Below are 16,397 nucleotides of genomic sequence, written 5' to 3' on the forward strand. Positions count from 1 at the left end.
CCCTTCACTCCCCTCTACCTAAAGTAATTCTATTCTTCCCAGCGCCCTCACCCCATTGTGGTTTTTTGGGACTGGCTTATTTCACTTAGCATGATATTCTCCAATTCCATTCATTTACCAGCAAATGCCATAATTTCATAATTTCATTCTTCTTTAAAGCTGAGTAATATTTCATCATAAATATATATATATATATATATATGTATCATATTTTCTTTATCCATTCATCTGTTGAGGGACATCTAGGTTGGTTCCAAAGTTCAGCAATTGTGAATTGAACTGCTATAAACAGTTGATATGGATGCATCACTGTAGTATGCAGATTTTAAGTCCTTTGGGTATAAACCGAGGAGTGGGACAGCTGGGTCAAATGGTGATTCCAGTCCACGTTTTCTGAGGAATCTCCATACTGTTTTTTGAAGATTACATACATAGATAATAAGATTAGGAAAAGCAGAGAATGATTAGGCTTCAGTCTATACATTGCCTCTGGGACTGAGCTATGAGAGGTATGCAGTTTGGGAGGGGGACACTGGAATGTCAAAAGTGCTGGGTAATATTCTATTTCTTGTGCTGGTACTAAAAATAGGAGAATCCTTTTTGTTTTCTTTACACAGATTATAAATAAATTTAGAGTCTTTATATGAAGCGATTCCTGATAAAATGTTTAAACGCAATTTTTCTAAATGCCCTTTTAGAATGTTCAAGTACCTTTAGAAATGGAATTATCAAAGAATATAAATTTTAAAGAAAATCCTATTTAACATCAGAAGTCAATATTTTAGTGTACACTAAACTATATAGTTTATTCATGTTTAAAATCATGTTTAAAAGAGACAATCAAGCCCAGAATGGCGGCTCACCATAATCCCAGCGACTAAGGAGGCTGAGGCAGAGGATTGCAAGTTTAAAACGCTCAGTACCCTGTCTCAAAATAAAAAGTACAAAGGACTGGGGTCTAGTTCAGTGGTAAAGTACCCCTGGGTTCAATTCCCAGCATGGAAAAGAAAAATAAAAGCATGAAAAAAATAATCATTCTTTTTATATTAGTTTGACAAATATCCTAAACCTTTAAACTACTTACAGAATATTTTAGAATGAAAAAGGTGGATTGTTTTAAATGCATGTAGTATAAGCCATGTCATACCATCATTTTGTCACAAGAGGGACTAGATACTCAGAAAGTACAGCTTTCCTTTTTGATCTTAAGAATGTTTCTCTAAGGACTGGAGTTGTAGCTCAGTGAGAGAGTGCTTGTCTAGCATGTGTGAGGCACTGGATGATTCTTAGCAATGCCTAGAAATAGATACATTTTAAAAATAAAGGTTCACTGACAACTAAAAAATATTTAAAATATTAAAAGAAATATTTCTCTAACAATTTTTATACACTGTGTATTTGTCAATGCATGTGTTTCATAGTACTATTATACTTTTATAGTAACAGCAAAATATCTTCTAGCTTACTATTTTCCTTCTAAATTGATAAAAATTACATAGAAATTCTTTAAAATACTGAAAAATTATGATTTTATGTACTTTTTGAAACAAAAGTTTTTGTTTTTATATAAGCACTAATGTTGAGCAGATGTGTGTATATATTATATATAAGATATATATTTATATGAACAATATATGTCATATATGTGCTTTATTTTTAAATTCAATTTCTATATACTTATGAGCATTTGCAACCAATCCTAAATTTGATAAAATAAATCAAGTGCTTATGAATCTATTGTTAGTCTCCACTTTACCCACTTGTCTACTTCCTTTGCTCTGAGGAGCCTTAAGTGATTCTAGAAGCTCTTTCAGTGATCACTATATATGGACAGGGAGAGGTAACTTACTGATACAATTCACTTAACACTTTATATATTGTTCTTTTTTATAAAGTTTTTGTGTTTATAAAAGGTAGTCTATAAATAGTTTGAAAATCACTGGATTAGACTGTTAGAAAAGAATAGTATCAGTTGGAATGTATAAAATGTTTTCACGTACATTACCTCAATAGCTGTTTTCAAGGTGAATTGTGAACTCTGAGAGGTAGCATATCTTATTCACCACTGTATCCCCACTGCATAGAATAAATATAAATACAACTGACTATTACTTAACAAATAAATATATTAAATGAATAAACATCTCCAGGAGATAGGAACAACAAGTATTATCTAAATTTTATCCAAAAAAAAGAAAAAAAAAAAGAAAGAAAAAGAAGCTGATACAGACTTGCAAAGGATCACATTAACAGTAAGTAAAAGAATCAAATAAAGCCCAAGTTCTCCATCTCCTGGTTCCTAATACTGTTTGGATTAAATCTGGGGAAAGGAAGGAAAGAGAAAATGGGGGGAAAGGGAATCTAGAAAGGAAGAAGAAAGAAAAGAAGGGAGGAGGAGAGGGAAAGAGGAGGAAAACAGGTTTATTTTGCATTCAGCACCATCTCATCTGCCTCTATCACAGTCTGATATCTCAAGGAAAGATAATCTATAGCAAAGCAAAAAAGAAAAATATTATTTCCATTTCTTTTACTTTTGGTAAAAATATATTGGCAATAGGGAATAGTACTGTTTTAATTTATATGATTTATGAGAACATCACACTTTTTAAAAAGTAAAAGGTTTTTTACATGACATCTATTCTTAAAGGAGATTTGGGAAATCAGTACACATGTCATATGAATCTTTGTCCCAGCTGCTATTTCCTTCCCCTTTTTGCAGTCCTTTTAACACCTGGAAGGGTTTGTTTTTTCACTTCCTCTTCCTATTTGTCAGAGACTACCAGGAGCATTCTCTCTCTTCCTAAAGTGGCTTCTGTCCTATTGGTCTCCTGGAGTTACAATGGTAGAACAGTCAGTAAAGGGATTTAGGGTGAAAGGTTAAAAATCACACTGGTTTGGTATTTTCTATATATGAACCCCATATATTAACTTAAACCTTAAATCACATAGAGAAATGTTTTTGGTTTTGCTTTGCTATCCTAATAAATTACAACAAATTATTGGTCATCTTAAAATTCTGTAGGTCAGAGTCCAGATATATTCTCACCACACAACGGTATATGATTCTCGATAACTTTTTCCAGGCTCAGGCTTCTTTCAGTTAGATCATATGGTCAATGTGATCATATAAGTCATGTAATCCATTGCTAGCCAAGAGGTCCTATAAAGTTCCTCCTGCAGATTGCTCTGTCCCATCTTTCCTGCATTGTCTTCCAGCTAGACAAAGAGGAGGTCTAGATATCCACAGGCTGTTCCTCTTTCCCAGAGTTTCTAGGGGAGAATTTATTTTCTGCTTTTCAAATTGTCAGCAGAATTCAGTTCCTTATGGAACTGAATCCCTGTTTTCTTTCCAGAACTTCAAGGGGCTACAACATTCCTTGATTCATTAACTTTTCCTTCATCTTCAAAGCCAGCAATGGTGGGTAATCCTTCTCAGTTTGCTGTTCCTGTCTGACCTAGTATCCTTCAGTCATCATCTACTTTTAAGGATTTCAGTGAGTAGATTGGGAATACTCAGATAATACAGCATCATCTTCCCATTTCAAGGTTCTTAATCTTAACCCTGTGTGAAAATTCTTTTTGTTATACAATGTGATATATTTGCAGAATCTGCAAATTACCATGTGGACATCTGTAGAAAACTATTTTTCTGACTACCACAAAGAAAATAACTGCGTAAAGATAATTCAAAATGTGAAAGAGACATTATTTTCTTTTAACAGCAATTATTTGTAATTACATCAAATGGTTGAAAGCATAACTGACATGCCTAGTTTCTTATGAGTGTTAAACATGAATTTTAAGCTAAGTTTACAAACACCAAGTTTCCCATTTGGTTTACAAATTGACAAATATGTAGTGAATGTGCAATTTTTAAGAAATCCAGAAGTGCAAACAACAGACATTATTTCAAGAGGTAATGTTTTCCAGAAATAATGAAAGAAAGTAGGAGTATAGAAATGTTAAAAATAAGCAATAAGTATTTTTCTAGATTTTCCCATACCTAATTTACTAACCAAATGGTTGCCTAGAAGACAAATCTTATAAGCAATACATATAATCAGTTCAGATAACAAAACCAAGAGCCAACCCAGAAAAGAAGATGGATGTGAATCAGCAGAAAACAAAGTTAATTAGATGAAAATATAATATTCCTAAATATTATTTGAGGGTAAGTATATATCAGGGCCCCTGTATGTTTTTATCATGCTTGTATAGATAGCATGAAACACAGCACCTGGTATGTAGAAGGAACTAAATATTAATTGTCTATAAATTAATTATTTTAAATAAATGAAGCAATATTTATAGATTTCATGTGCAAAGTACAGCATTAAAAGTTCTTCATATTTTCTTTGTTCTCCATGCTTTTCAGAGCCATTTAATAAATTATTTGCTTCACAGTACTATCAGGAACATCATTAAGAAAAAGCTTGATAAGACCAAGAGATGTAAACGTTAGACAAAGAGATTTTTCCTCTACAATTTGCATTAAATTGTCATCACTTCTGAGAGTACTTATCTGAAAGTTTTTGAAAGTAAAGACTATTTCTTATCTATTAGGCCAGCCACAAAAACAACCTTATACATAGTAGGGACACAGTAAAGTATAAATCAATTGAATGACCATAGGATAAAACCTCAAAAATCATTGAGGTTTTCATTCATTTTTAGCATTTATGTAGTAGAGATTAACTATATAATGCAAATAGCAATGAATTAAAGAAGATATTGAAAATATTCCAAAGATTATTAGCTCTTTTAAAGAGCTAATGTTTAAAAAGAGAGAGGGAGAACTAATGAAAAGGGAGGTACTGGGAAATGAAATGGACCAAATCATGTTATATTACGTGCATGTACAAATATGCAACAATGAATCCCTCTATTATTATATATTTATAATGTACCAAATGAAGAACCAATGCATAGAATATATAAACTGGAAGATGTAATAGGCCTCTTATAATCCTGTGTAGATATTTTTAAACTTCATTTTAATAGGAAGCTTGTTTAAATTTTTCAAACAATATTTGATGTCGAGAATATACACACAACACAGACCACCACATATAAGGCTTCTCTGGATGAGGTCTACGTGAAGGCATGAGCAACCATCTTCCTCTCAGCCTTCATCTCTGCCCCCTTTCCTCTCCCACCACCATACTTCCCCAAAGATCCATTCTGAGGCAGAGTTTGGGGAAAACAGTTCTGTTTTCCTCAATAAACAAAGGAATAAAATCTGAAGAGAGAAAGAGATTTACCCACTTAGCACATCAGTATACCCAAAAGACCTGGTTTTTCACTTGGTTTTTTTGACTTTGGATATGTTAGCTTCTCTAAGCCTCAGCTGTCTGGTGTGTAAGATGGATGTGGTTATACTCACTTCCATAGCCATTCAGAGTGTAAGAATGGTAACAGGTGAATGTAACTATCATCTTTATTCTAACTCCCAAAGAAAACTCCCAGATCTTCATGAAATAAAAGTACACAAGTAGTGGTTAATAACTGGGACTTTAGCTTAAAAATATTCCCCTTGATTTGTTTCAGGAAAATAGTAGATCATCCAAAAAGACGATTTGGCATCCCCATGGATCGGATTGGCAGAAACCGGCTTTCAAATTCCAGAGGCTAATTGATTTCAGTTGTGAGTAAAATTTGAATAAGTAGCAATGCAAGCAAATATTTGGTTTCGCATTTCATAATAGAATAATTAATCCATTCTTGCTTATAAATCCTCCTTTTGATTTCTTAGTTCATAAGTTAACTTTTTCAAGCATTTCCATATTTAATTGATACATTGCTGTTAAGCAGTTTGAGAGACATTTGGAAAATAGAGGAATGTGTTAGACCTTCTTCATCCTAAAATACGATTTTCACAAATTTCTATGTAATTACTAAATATTAATATGCATAAAGGTTACACTTATAACGAACACAATAAATCACCTTCATAAATATTCATGTGTATAGCAATCCCTTTGTTATAAAGGGCACACATTTTATTGATTATTATCAGTGAAGATATTACTAGGATTATGATAATAAAGAACATAGGAGAGAGACTGGTATAGTAGAAAGAATATAAGTCATGGAATCAAAACACTTTATTCAAATCCTGGTTGTCATTCATTATCTTGTTTCTGTCAGTATACCTTATTTTTCTATATCTTTTACATTAAACAATAGTATTGTGGTATTGTGAAGATTAAATCAGATATTTTTAGTAAACCTGCAATATATTGCACACACAATACTTACAAGTGACAACAATGTTTATTACAGTTCTGAAAGTGTACTTTGTGTTAAGCCTTATACTTAGTGTTTCACATGCATTTCTTCGTTGAATCATTCCATCCAATGAAAGTAGAACTATTACTATCTCTGGTATCTCGAAAAGCAGTGCAGAATATGGAATAAAGGTGCCAGCAAGGGAGACCAGGTTTTCTAAGTTCAAATCCCAGGTCATCTACCTGTTAGCTGTGGGACCCACCGTAAGTCTGAAATCTTACTCCATAAAATGAGGATAATAACAATTTCTAATGTATAGTATTTTCCTGAGGATTAAATGAATGGATAAATTCCTGATTTTACTTGTCAAACACTTTATTTAATCATATACATTATGTTTTAAAAACTAAATATTTCTTGAATATGAAACCTAGGCAAAATATTTTCTCTCGATATGGCTTACAGAGGTTCGTTCTTCCTCCCAAATATTTAAGACAACCTGTAACTGCTTTTTCAATGTCAGTCTAGAGAAGAGGTAATTCTACTTCTTGCTTCTGTCACAATAATCCTCGGATCAATGACGCAGAGTCTCCAAAAGCAGACATTTACCCACTCCCCCTTACTTTAAATGACCCCATTTTCATTCTCCTCAAATGTTCTAGTCACAATGAGGAATAAATATTTTTATCAGAATGACTTAATTAAAATAAAATTTTGTTTCCTGGGTATTTGTTGATTAATGATGTTCTACAGTTACTGAATGTCCATAAATATAGGAGTATTTATTGAATAATACCTTTTTAAATTTGTTCTAATTAGTTTACATGACAGTAGAAGGCATTTGACACGTCATACATAAACGGAGTATAACTTCTTATTCTTCTGATTGTACATGTTGTAGAATCACACCAGTCGTGTAATCATATATGTACACAGGGGAATAATGTCCAGTTCATTCTACTATCCTTCTTACCCTCGTGCTGCCTCGCCTCCCTACTACCTTTTGAAAAGCACGATCTTCAAAATTCAGAATGAACTCTTTCTTCATATCTAGAATATACCAAGTACACTCACTCTTCAGAGTTGTTAAACATTGCCACATTACATTTGAAATGTACATTACATTAGAAAGTAACTAACCACTATTAAAAACCAAGTAACTCATGAAATGAGGGTCACAACCTCCAGTTTTTTAAAGTATTAATTGAATGGCACTGAGATTGAATTAGTTAACAATCAGTTTCTACATATACCTTTGCTGCACTTAATCATCACCCATTTTAACATTTCTAAATTAAACCAAAACAAGTATGATAAGCAACTATACAGGAAATTCATGTGCATATGAATACACATATGAAATCCTAGACCATAGAAATTCTGGATAGCTACTAATCTACAGAGTTGAATTAATGTTTCCTGAATCAATGTTGGGTCAAATTCAAGTTAGTACATTATATCCTTCTCTTAACAGATTTTGTTTAGCCTTCTGAAAATTGCTATTTTTATTATTAAAATATTAAGATGGTAATATCACAAAGGAATGTTTTAGAAAAGAACTTAGAATCTCTTTCCCTTTTGTCAGTCCTTGTGGGTTCACCTGCTCAACCCCTGTGTTACTATTCCCACAAATATCCCCAAGGTTTTTCAGATGCTTTTTTACTTCCTCATGTGAAGTTTTGTGTTTCATATGATAACAAAACCCGTAAAATAATACTTATAACCTCCATTCAAATTTTTGAGATGATTTTTGATATCTTCTTTCCTACTGTGACTACGAACCTTTGAAAAAGCAGGTAATATAACATGTACCTCATTTCCTAGATAACAAGTCATTAAATAATGTTCCTATAGTCACACAGCTAAGTAGTTGGAAATCCAAGAACTTAGAGTCTTTTTAATGCAATCCAAGTTTTTAAAGCAATTCAGAAAACAGGTGTTTTGAGAGGAAATCGATTTATCCAAAATTTTGCAACTCCTTGGCCAAAGCATTATCTAAGACTCAGGCCTTCTAGGCCAACACTCTCTTCATGGTCTATCAGATCTTCGTGGTGCTAAATTGTCATTGTTAAATACTAACTTCACTGGTCACACATTTCTAAAAAAACAAAACAAAACAAAAAACCCCACACAATGTCTTAGACATTCTGAAAATTTTGTTTCACTTCTGTAAGGGTGGAAATATTATCTTTTGAAGCAAGTGTAGTTGTGGGTTTTCACCTTCTGAGTTTCATTTAAGTCTTCACACTCAAAGTGAAACTGGTACCTAATCATGGAAGTTTTGCTTGGTTTGAGGTCAAGTCTAGACACAGCTGCTGTGCACTACCTAGTTTCCAAACTGATGCCTGTTTTAGAGAAGATAATCCAATATTTTCACAATGTCTTCTTCACATTATTAATGTATCATACCAAAGTTTTGAGTTTTTAAATGGGCCTTAGTTCTAATCAACTCAAATTCAGAGGTATTCTACGTCTAAAGTACCATAGCTTCTCTGGATGGAATTAGCAAGTTATGTATCTCTGCCATTAATATACCTGATAAAATTAGCAACATGATAATTAAGACACATGTATTAAGATTATTGTTTTAATAATGTGATAAATATATTGTTGTTTTATGATGACAATTTTTATTTTAGATAAATTTTGATAACTAACATTCAAATATATGTAAAACTCTCAAGTACAGCAGGAAGATCATGCATAAGTGCTAGTATATGTTTGGATCATTTTAGCAAGAGCAAAATAAATGGCAATTATTGATATGATACCACAACAATAAGCAGAAAGTTGTAGTCAGCTTTTCTTTTCTTTCTTTGGTTTGTCATGGCAACACCCTTTGAACAAAGATTGAAAATTCAAGAGAATAAAATATAGTAGAGATATACGAAGAAAGGAGTTGTGACAGAAACTTTTTATAGTTTTCACACATGAGCACAAGCAACTAGGACATATACATTTTTTAAAATGTTCTTTAATGCATTTTGACCTAAAACTATTGTTTTGCATTATCTTCAAAAAGTATGCCATATAAATAAAAACTACATGAAACATCATATAATTAGAGGTTTAGCTCATCTTTATTAAAGTTGATGGATTTTCACCTGATCTACAGAGTTCTCATTAGTTTCAGCAATTTCAACTTTCATATTTTCAGATGCAACTTCCTTGGGTGAAATGTCAAGAAATGTGGAAGATGCTTCCGTGAAGTTCTTCATACTCTTTAATGATAAAATTTTAAGGAACTGGCCTTCTGCAAATATTTTCCAAAGCTTGAACTTCAGTTCATCACATCACAGTATTGTTTCTGTTTCATTAAATTATGCAAATCACTTCAATGCATGTGTATTTTTAAATATGTATTTTAATTATTCAGGCATGGTTACCTGCCCACCGGACTTCACTATTGAGTAACTGTCAAAAAGTGTGATATAGAAAAATACCTTCTACATGCATGTACAAGTCATATTTTTTGCAGCTAAAGAATAGTTATGAAATACAGATCTGATTCTTAAAATTGGATAAAAGTTGTTCATTCATTATTGGGAAGTAAGAAAAGGCAATGATGTGTATTTTCTCTTGAGTACATTTACCTGTCTCTTTTAAAACTTTGTCCATAAACCTTTTGATAATAATGATAAAACTAGACTTTTCTTATCGTATTCAAATTTTATCCAGTTTAACTAAGTAAAACACAGCCCCAGTGAGCTGTGAAGCCAAAGTGGGGTTAGAATTAAGGATATTAAGGATATTATTCATTTGTTAAACTTCAATATTTCTTATTCTCTAAAATTTCTCTAAATTCTAACCGATAGTTAATTAAGAGTAGCAGTGATTCATTATGAAGAAAACAACTAAACACAGAAGTAACAGATGAAAGTAGATGGGAAGTTAAAGAATCAATAAGCATTAAACCAGCAGCCCAGTCCAGGGCCAGTATAGCACAGCACAGCACATTGCAGCATAGAAAATAAGAAATTTTTTTTTAAATTATTGACTCATCTAGGAAATTATTTACCCTGGTTCAGACACTGTGCTTAAAAAGGCATTGAAGAACATAATGTATTTGGGAGTGATGTCTTTAAAATGAGGCAGATTATTTTTAAAGGACCTTATCTGGGCATAAGATTTCGTACTTTAGAAATCTCAGTTCCCATTAATAAGTGTGATGTTACTGCATGTTAGGTGCATAAGCCCATTGTGTGTTGGAGATGCTTTAAAAATAGAACAGTAACATCACTTGGAGCAGAGATTCAGCATGAGTTATTTGGCAGAATTGTGTGAAGCATCTGTAGAACACTGCTCCTTCAAACTCTAGCAAAACTCACCATCCAACAGACCTAATATACTTATATGGTTCAAAGAGCAAAATAAACTCAAAAAAATATCATGGTAACAAAAATGCATTAGAAAATAATTGAATGGATAATTGGCCTAGATTAAAGATAAAATTAAATTTTTAGCTGTCCAACGTGCTTTTTAGAAACCCAATTCATAAGATCTAAAAATAAGTAAAAGAAATGATGATAAATACTCAGAATACATAACTGTTTTGCATAAAACTTCTCAGTTTTCCTGGAAAATTTTCAAGTTGCTGAAAATCTTCAAAGTTTAGGGGAAAACAGTAGATGAATGTTTCTTTTAATTATAATAGAGAGCTACAGCAAAAAGAAATGAATTTTGAGAAAGCTAACCAATTATGTTCTTCATAAACTTGTTTTAGCTATCAGTAGCATATGGGTAAATATTCTACAGGGCTCAAAGTTTGAAGGAATTATTTAAGAAGTAATGATTTCCACATTCAGAGAAAACATTCAACCTTTGACTTACTTTTTGGTACTGGCTTATTTCACTTATAATGATAGTCTCCAGTTCCATCCATTTATCAGCAAATACCATAAAGTCATTCTTCTTTATGGCTGAGTAATACTCCATTGTGTATATATAGAAGCTAATCCAAAATAAGGGGAGGGATTAAAAAAAGAATAGAAGATCAGTAGAGTAGACAAAAAGGAATGAAGGAAAGGGAGTAAGAATAGGATAGGGAAAGACAGTGGAATGAATCTGACATAACTTTCCTTTGTACATACATGAATATATCACAGTGAATTTGACCATCATGTACATCCATAAGACACTAATTTTCAGAAAAGACTAAGTAAATAGCAGAAAGATCAGTACAGGAAAAGGAACAGGGGGAAGAAGGAGAGAAGAAGGGAAAGGGAAATATTGAGAACTGAATTAGGACAAATTATATTCTATGCTTTCATAATTATGTCAAATTCATCCTTTTGTCATGTATAATTAAAAAGAACCAACAGAATTAATTAATTAATTAATTAGTTAATTAAAAGAAGTAATGATTTCTCCTGTCCACTTTCCCCAGTCTTCTGATGAATGATGGAAATGTTCCGTATACCTTGGAAGTTATTTCTTTCCATTTCATCCCATTTGAATATTTGTAAGCTTCTAAACCAACTAGGTGCTGCTTTGTGCTTTCACAAATGGTATTAAAAAACTTTAGCCTAAATATTTCTTATGGTAAAGATTTGAAGTTGGATTTCAAAAATAGATTTCTATGTTGTATTTTTAATTCAAGATTAGGTTATGACATCCAATTTAAATAAAATAAGCGATCACAATCAACTCACTGATGTTTATTTTGATGTGCAGTGCATATGTCTCATACACAAAACTTCAATGAAGAAAAAGTGTTTTCTCCACCTATAATTTCGTTCTCATATTTTAATTTTTACTACCACTTTAGACACAATAGAAAATAAGTCAGCAATATAGCAGTTTAAATAGGATCATCTTCTAACATAAGTATAAATTAAGACATCAATTTCTGTTAAGAACATGACATCTCATCTCTCTGTTCAATGCACTTGCCTAATATTATCTAACCATATTTCACTGGAAAGCCACCAATTTGAAGGATTGTTTAGTTTCAAAATAATATGTTACCTTTTTAACTCCTTGCTCCTCCCATGAAGTGCTTCATAAAGCAAATGAATATGTCAGTATGGATTTCTACCTTCTGGTGTCAATTATATAACCAACTCTTTTATAAGAGGACATTGACTCCTGGCTGTATTATCTTAAAATTGACACTACAAAAAACCTGTCAAATTGTACCTTTAGTCTATATATATCTTCATGGAATTAAATTTCTTAAAGCAAATTATTTTTTAAAAATCTTCTAAAAGAAAGAGGTGTCAAAAACTTTGTGAATAACATTATCCCCTTGTACCTAAAGATTTAAGGTGCTTGGATATTGCTCAACCTTTCCAAAGTTAATAAACATGAGATGATAAAGAAGTTTTCATCTTTCTTTTTGGTAACATTATGTTTGTGTTTAGAGCTGTTGTGAATACATGGAAACATCTTCAAGCATTACTGTGCAACTAATATTTATTAATGTATACTTGAATGACTCCTAAAAAAGTATATTGGTAGCATTATAGATATATTGCTCAAATTGATCCGTTTTATATACCATTTTACTTAATTGGGTTTAAGAAATACTGTTAATCTTTTGAGATTTTATCTTTAAGTACCACACAATGAATATATAGATAAAAATCCATTTCTTTCCTATATTGTAAGGTAAGGGAATGTGCGTGGGCTCATCTGGTCAGCTATCACATACTAGTCAAGTCATTAAAATTCTTTAGCTATAAAGTTTCTTTGATAATACCTGTGTTCCAGCATGGGTGGCAGACAGAATTAAGGTTAAGTGTCCAACCCTGGGTTGATTAAATAAGCAAAACTAGCTTGATGTATAGATGGAAAACAAGGCCTGGGGATGTAGCTCAGTGGTAGAGTACTTGCCTAGCATGCTTAAGTCCTTGGGTTCAATCCCCAGTACTGAAAGGAAAAAAGAAATAAAAAAGAAAAAGTAGGTGTGAAACAAAAACCTAACAAAGGAAAACCTGTGAACTCTTGGTTTTTGGTTAGTGGTTTTTAGCACACTGGGTCTAGCCTCTTATAAGCATGCTGGGAGTCTCAAATAGTTTCTAATGTTGTAGAGGAAGCAGAGATGAGATGTAACAGACAGATTGTTCTGTAAAAAAGTTTTCTTACATTTATTTCAGGGACATCTAGTATTACTCCCAGAGTTCAATAAATGATATATTTCTGCTTGTTAGTAATATAAGTATTTTTTCAGTAGTCTCAATGACAATTTTCCAAATTAATAGAAAAGAAAGGGTAGTCAATACATCATAAAAAACATATATTTTCCACATAAATTGAGACAATATAATTTATTTTAACTTTCCAAGATGTTTCTTAAAATATTTTAACAGCATGATCATCACAGGACAAAACTGTAAGCAATGAATTTATGAAAACATAAATAGATACAGCACTTTCAACTTCGGCTCAAAAGTCATTTTGACAGTCCCATGCAATTCATCAGTGCAAATGATTTGTCATTATTCACAACATAAACATTAAATATATAGTAACCCACTTAATAACAAAGCGATAAAAATAATATGCAGAATAAGTGTCATCGTTTCCTTATGTTTGAAACAGTTGCAATCTTTAAGCAATAGAGGTTTTGTATATAGATATATAGATAGATATATGTCTAACATTCTCTTTTGCATCCATAGAAAAAGCTTTAGACACAGTATTTCCAAAAGCAAGCTAAAGAAAAAAGACAAATTCTTTATTAGAAGTGTATTTTATGAAACCTTTTATTTGAATAAAATGTGTGTACTTCAGGGAGTGGGAGGGACTGCTTTGTGAAAAGGATAGTTCAATACGGTAGGTACTAGTTTTATGTGGGTCTTCAAATTAATTAAAATTAAATAACTGAAAATTCAACTTCTCCATTATACCAGCTGCATGCCAAGCCCTTGGTAGTGACTTGTAGCCAGTGTCTACCAGAATATCAGTGCAACTTAGAGAATGTTTCCATCACAGAAAGTTCTATTGGGCAGCACTGTTACATACTATGAGGCATGTAATTTAATCCAGAAAACATAATAGGTTGATCTGTTAAATTCACCCCTCTATTTTATACTTGGGGCAACTGAAGTCTCAAAGAGGAAGTCACATAAGTAAAACACAATGCTAAATTTGCTTCTACTTATTGAGAAAAGAGGAAGAAAAAGAATTTAAAAATCACTTTGCAAACCACCAAATGATGTTTAAGTCAATCTTTATCACACTGAGCTTCAAATTGTGATCATAAAATGATGCTTTAGACCAATTAATTGAAATTTAGTATCATTTAAATCTTTAACTACACAAATAAATCATTTTAAATCTTCCACAGTTTGTTCCTGATCTATCATCTTTCCTACAGAAGTTTCATCTAGTTAATTATAAATTTCTCTAATTTCCTTCTATCTAAATGTGTATAAAACCTTTGGGAGATAAGTCTTTGGTTCAGAACTAATGAGATGCACAATGAAAAAGAGTTTAAAATCCCATAGTATAATTTGGCCACTCTCTGAAATAAATGATCAAACTATCTGCTTTCCCAGTTTCCCCTCCTCAACTAAACTCACTTTAAAAACTATGACTCCTGTGCTCAGCATCACATACATACAACGTATGGCATAATGCTAAGAGTATACTTTTCGCCGGGCATGGTGGCGCATGCCTGTGATCCCAGTGGCTTGGGAGGCTGAGTCAGGAGGATCACGAGTTCAAAGTCAGCCTCAGCAAAAGTGAGGCACTAAGCAACTCAGTGAGACCCTGTCTCTAAACAAAATATAAAATAGGGCTGGGGATGTGGCTCAATAGTTGCCTACCCCTGAGTTCTATCTCTGGTACTCCCCCCAAAAAATGTATAATTCTCATTTCTACAAGGGCCACAGCTTTCTTTAAACAAAACTAAATCAGAAGTTTATTTTCAGACATGGAACTGAGAGGCTTGGCCCACAAATCCAATTTTCTTTTTATAGTATGCTTGGAAAGTTATCATCACTGTGCCTTCTGTCCTTTCAGAGATCTTTGAATATCTCTATCTGGCAGAAAAATATAAACCTACACTTAGCCAAGACTTATATCACATAAACAGTTCAACTATACATGCAAATGCAATACAGTTTGGAGAAATTTGGGGACCTAGTTGAAAGAAATTGCCCATGAGGGAGTATTGCCAGTAGAGTCAGTTCACCAATGCTTATTTATCATTTATCATTTACATGAAGTAAAATTCCAGCCCACATTCTGGTGTCCCCTGATGTCTCATTCATTTTCCTATTTCCTATTATTAATGCTATGCTCAGCATTGTGCAACTATGTTTTTAACAAGTATACATTAACTATTAAACAATTTTTTGAAATTATAATATTTGACAGCAGGTGTACATTCTTACTGCCCAAACCTGAATTTCTGGTTCCATTTCACCTTCAAATATTGTTATATGTGGTAGTCAGTCTCTACTTATGCCGATAATACTCACTTCACACATAATGTATGTTAAGTTTTTGGGACCTGATCTGGACATTTATTCCATATATTCATTACCACAAATATATGCTTATTTACTGTGACATACAAACATGTTTTAATATCCCCTTGCATAAAAATCAAACAACAAAAAAGCTTCCATGACTCTCTTAAATAATTCTAGTTAATGTCCCAATGTTCTTCTACCCTTTATGACAAAATTCCTAAAAAGAGTTGTCTGTTGTCAGTGGTTCTAGTTCACTAATCATGTTTTCTTTAACCAAAAGTTCACCAATTATTTTCAAGATCATTGATACCCTTTTGGTGCCAAATTCAGCCAGATGGTCTCAATTCTTATTGCTTCTATCACAGTTTTAGACTCTATCTTTCTAGAAACCCTTTCTTCCTTGACTTCTGGGCACATTTTCTTTGTTGCCACCTTCCATGGTGGCTGTTCCTACTCAGTCCCTTTGGCTAATTCTCTTTTATCTACTCAATCTCTAAATTTGGAGACACCTGGATCTCTGTCCTTGGATATATTCTCTCTATATCTGGAATCATTCTCTCAGTAGTCTCATCACAATGCCCAATACAGAGATGCTAATAAATACCAAATTTAAATCTCCAATCCAAGTTGATTCCCTAAATTCCAAATTCATATTATCCAGTGACCTCCTCAAATTACTACTGAGATTTAGTTACACATGACATAATAAGCCCAAAATATCTGTGACAGAGATGGAACTTTCCAACT

The 16,397-nt window shown here is 32.5% G+C and overlaps 1 protein-coding gene across 1 annotated transcript in view; it reads left to right on the forward strand.

The window, feature by feature from the left end:
* Ostn (osteocrin) overlaps positions 1-11,145 on the forward strand; it is a 38,240-nt gene extending 27,095 nt beyond the window's left edge. Inside the window, exons 4-5 of the mRNA XM_047564758.1 lie at positions 5,548-5,644; positions 9,386-11,145. Of these exons, the coding sequence (XP_047420714.1) occupies positions 5,548-5,632 (85 nt within the window). The 3' untranslated portion in view covers positions 5,633-5,644; positions 9,386-11,145. The remainder of the gene's footprint in view (positions 1-5,547; positions 5,645-9,385) is intronic.
* The last annotated feature ends 5,252 nt before the right edge of the window (positions 11,146-16,397 follow it).

Source organism: Sciurus carolinensis, chromosome 9, assembly GCF_902686445.1.
Source record: "Sciurus carolinensis chromosome 9, mSciCar1.2, whole genome shotgun sequence".
In the NCBI taxonomy this organism is placed as follows: Eukaryota; Metazoa; Chordata; class Mammalia; order Rodentia; family Sciuridae; genus Sciurus; species Sciurus carolinensis.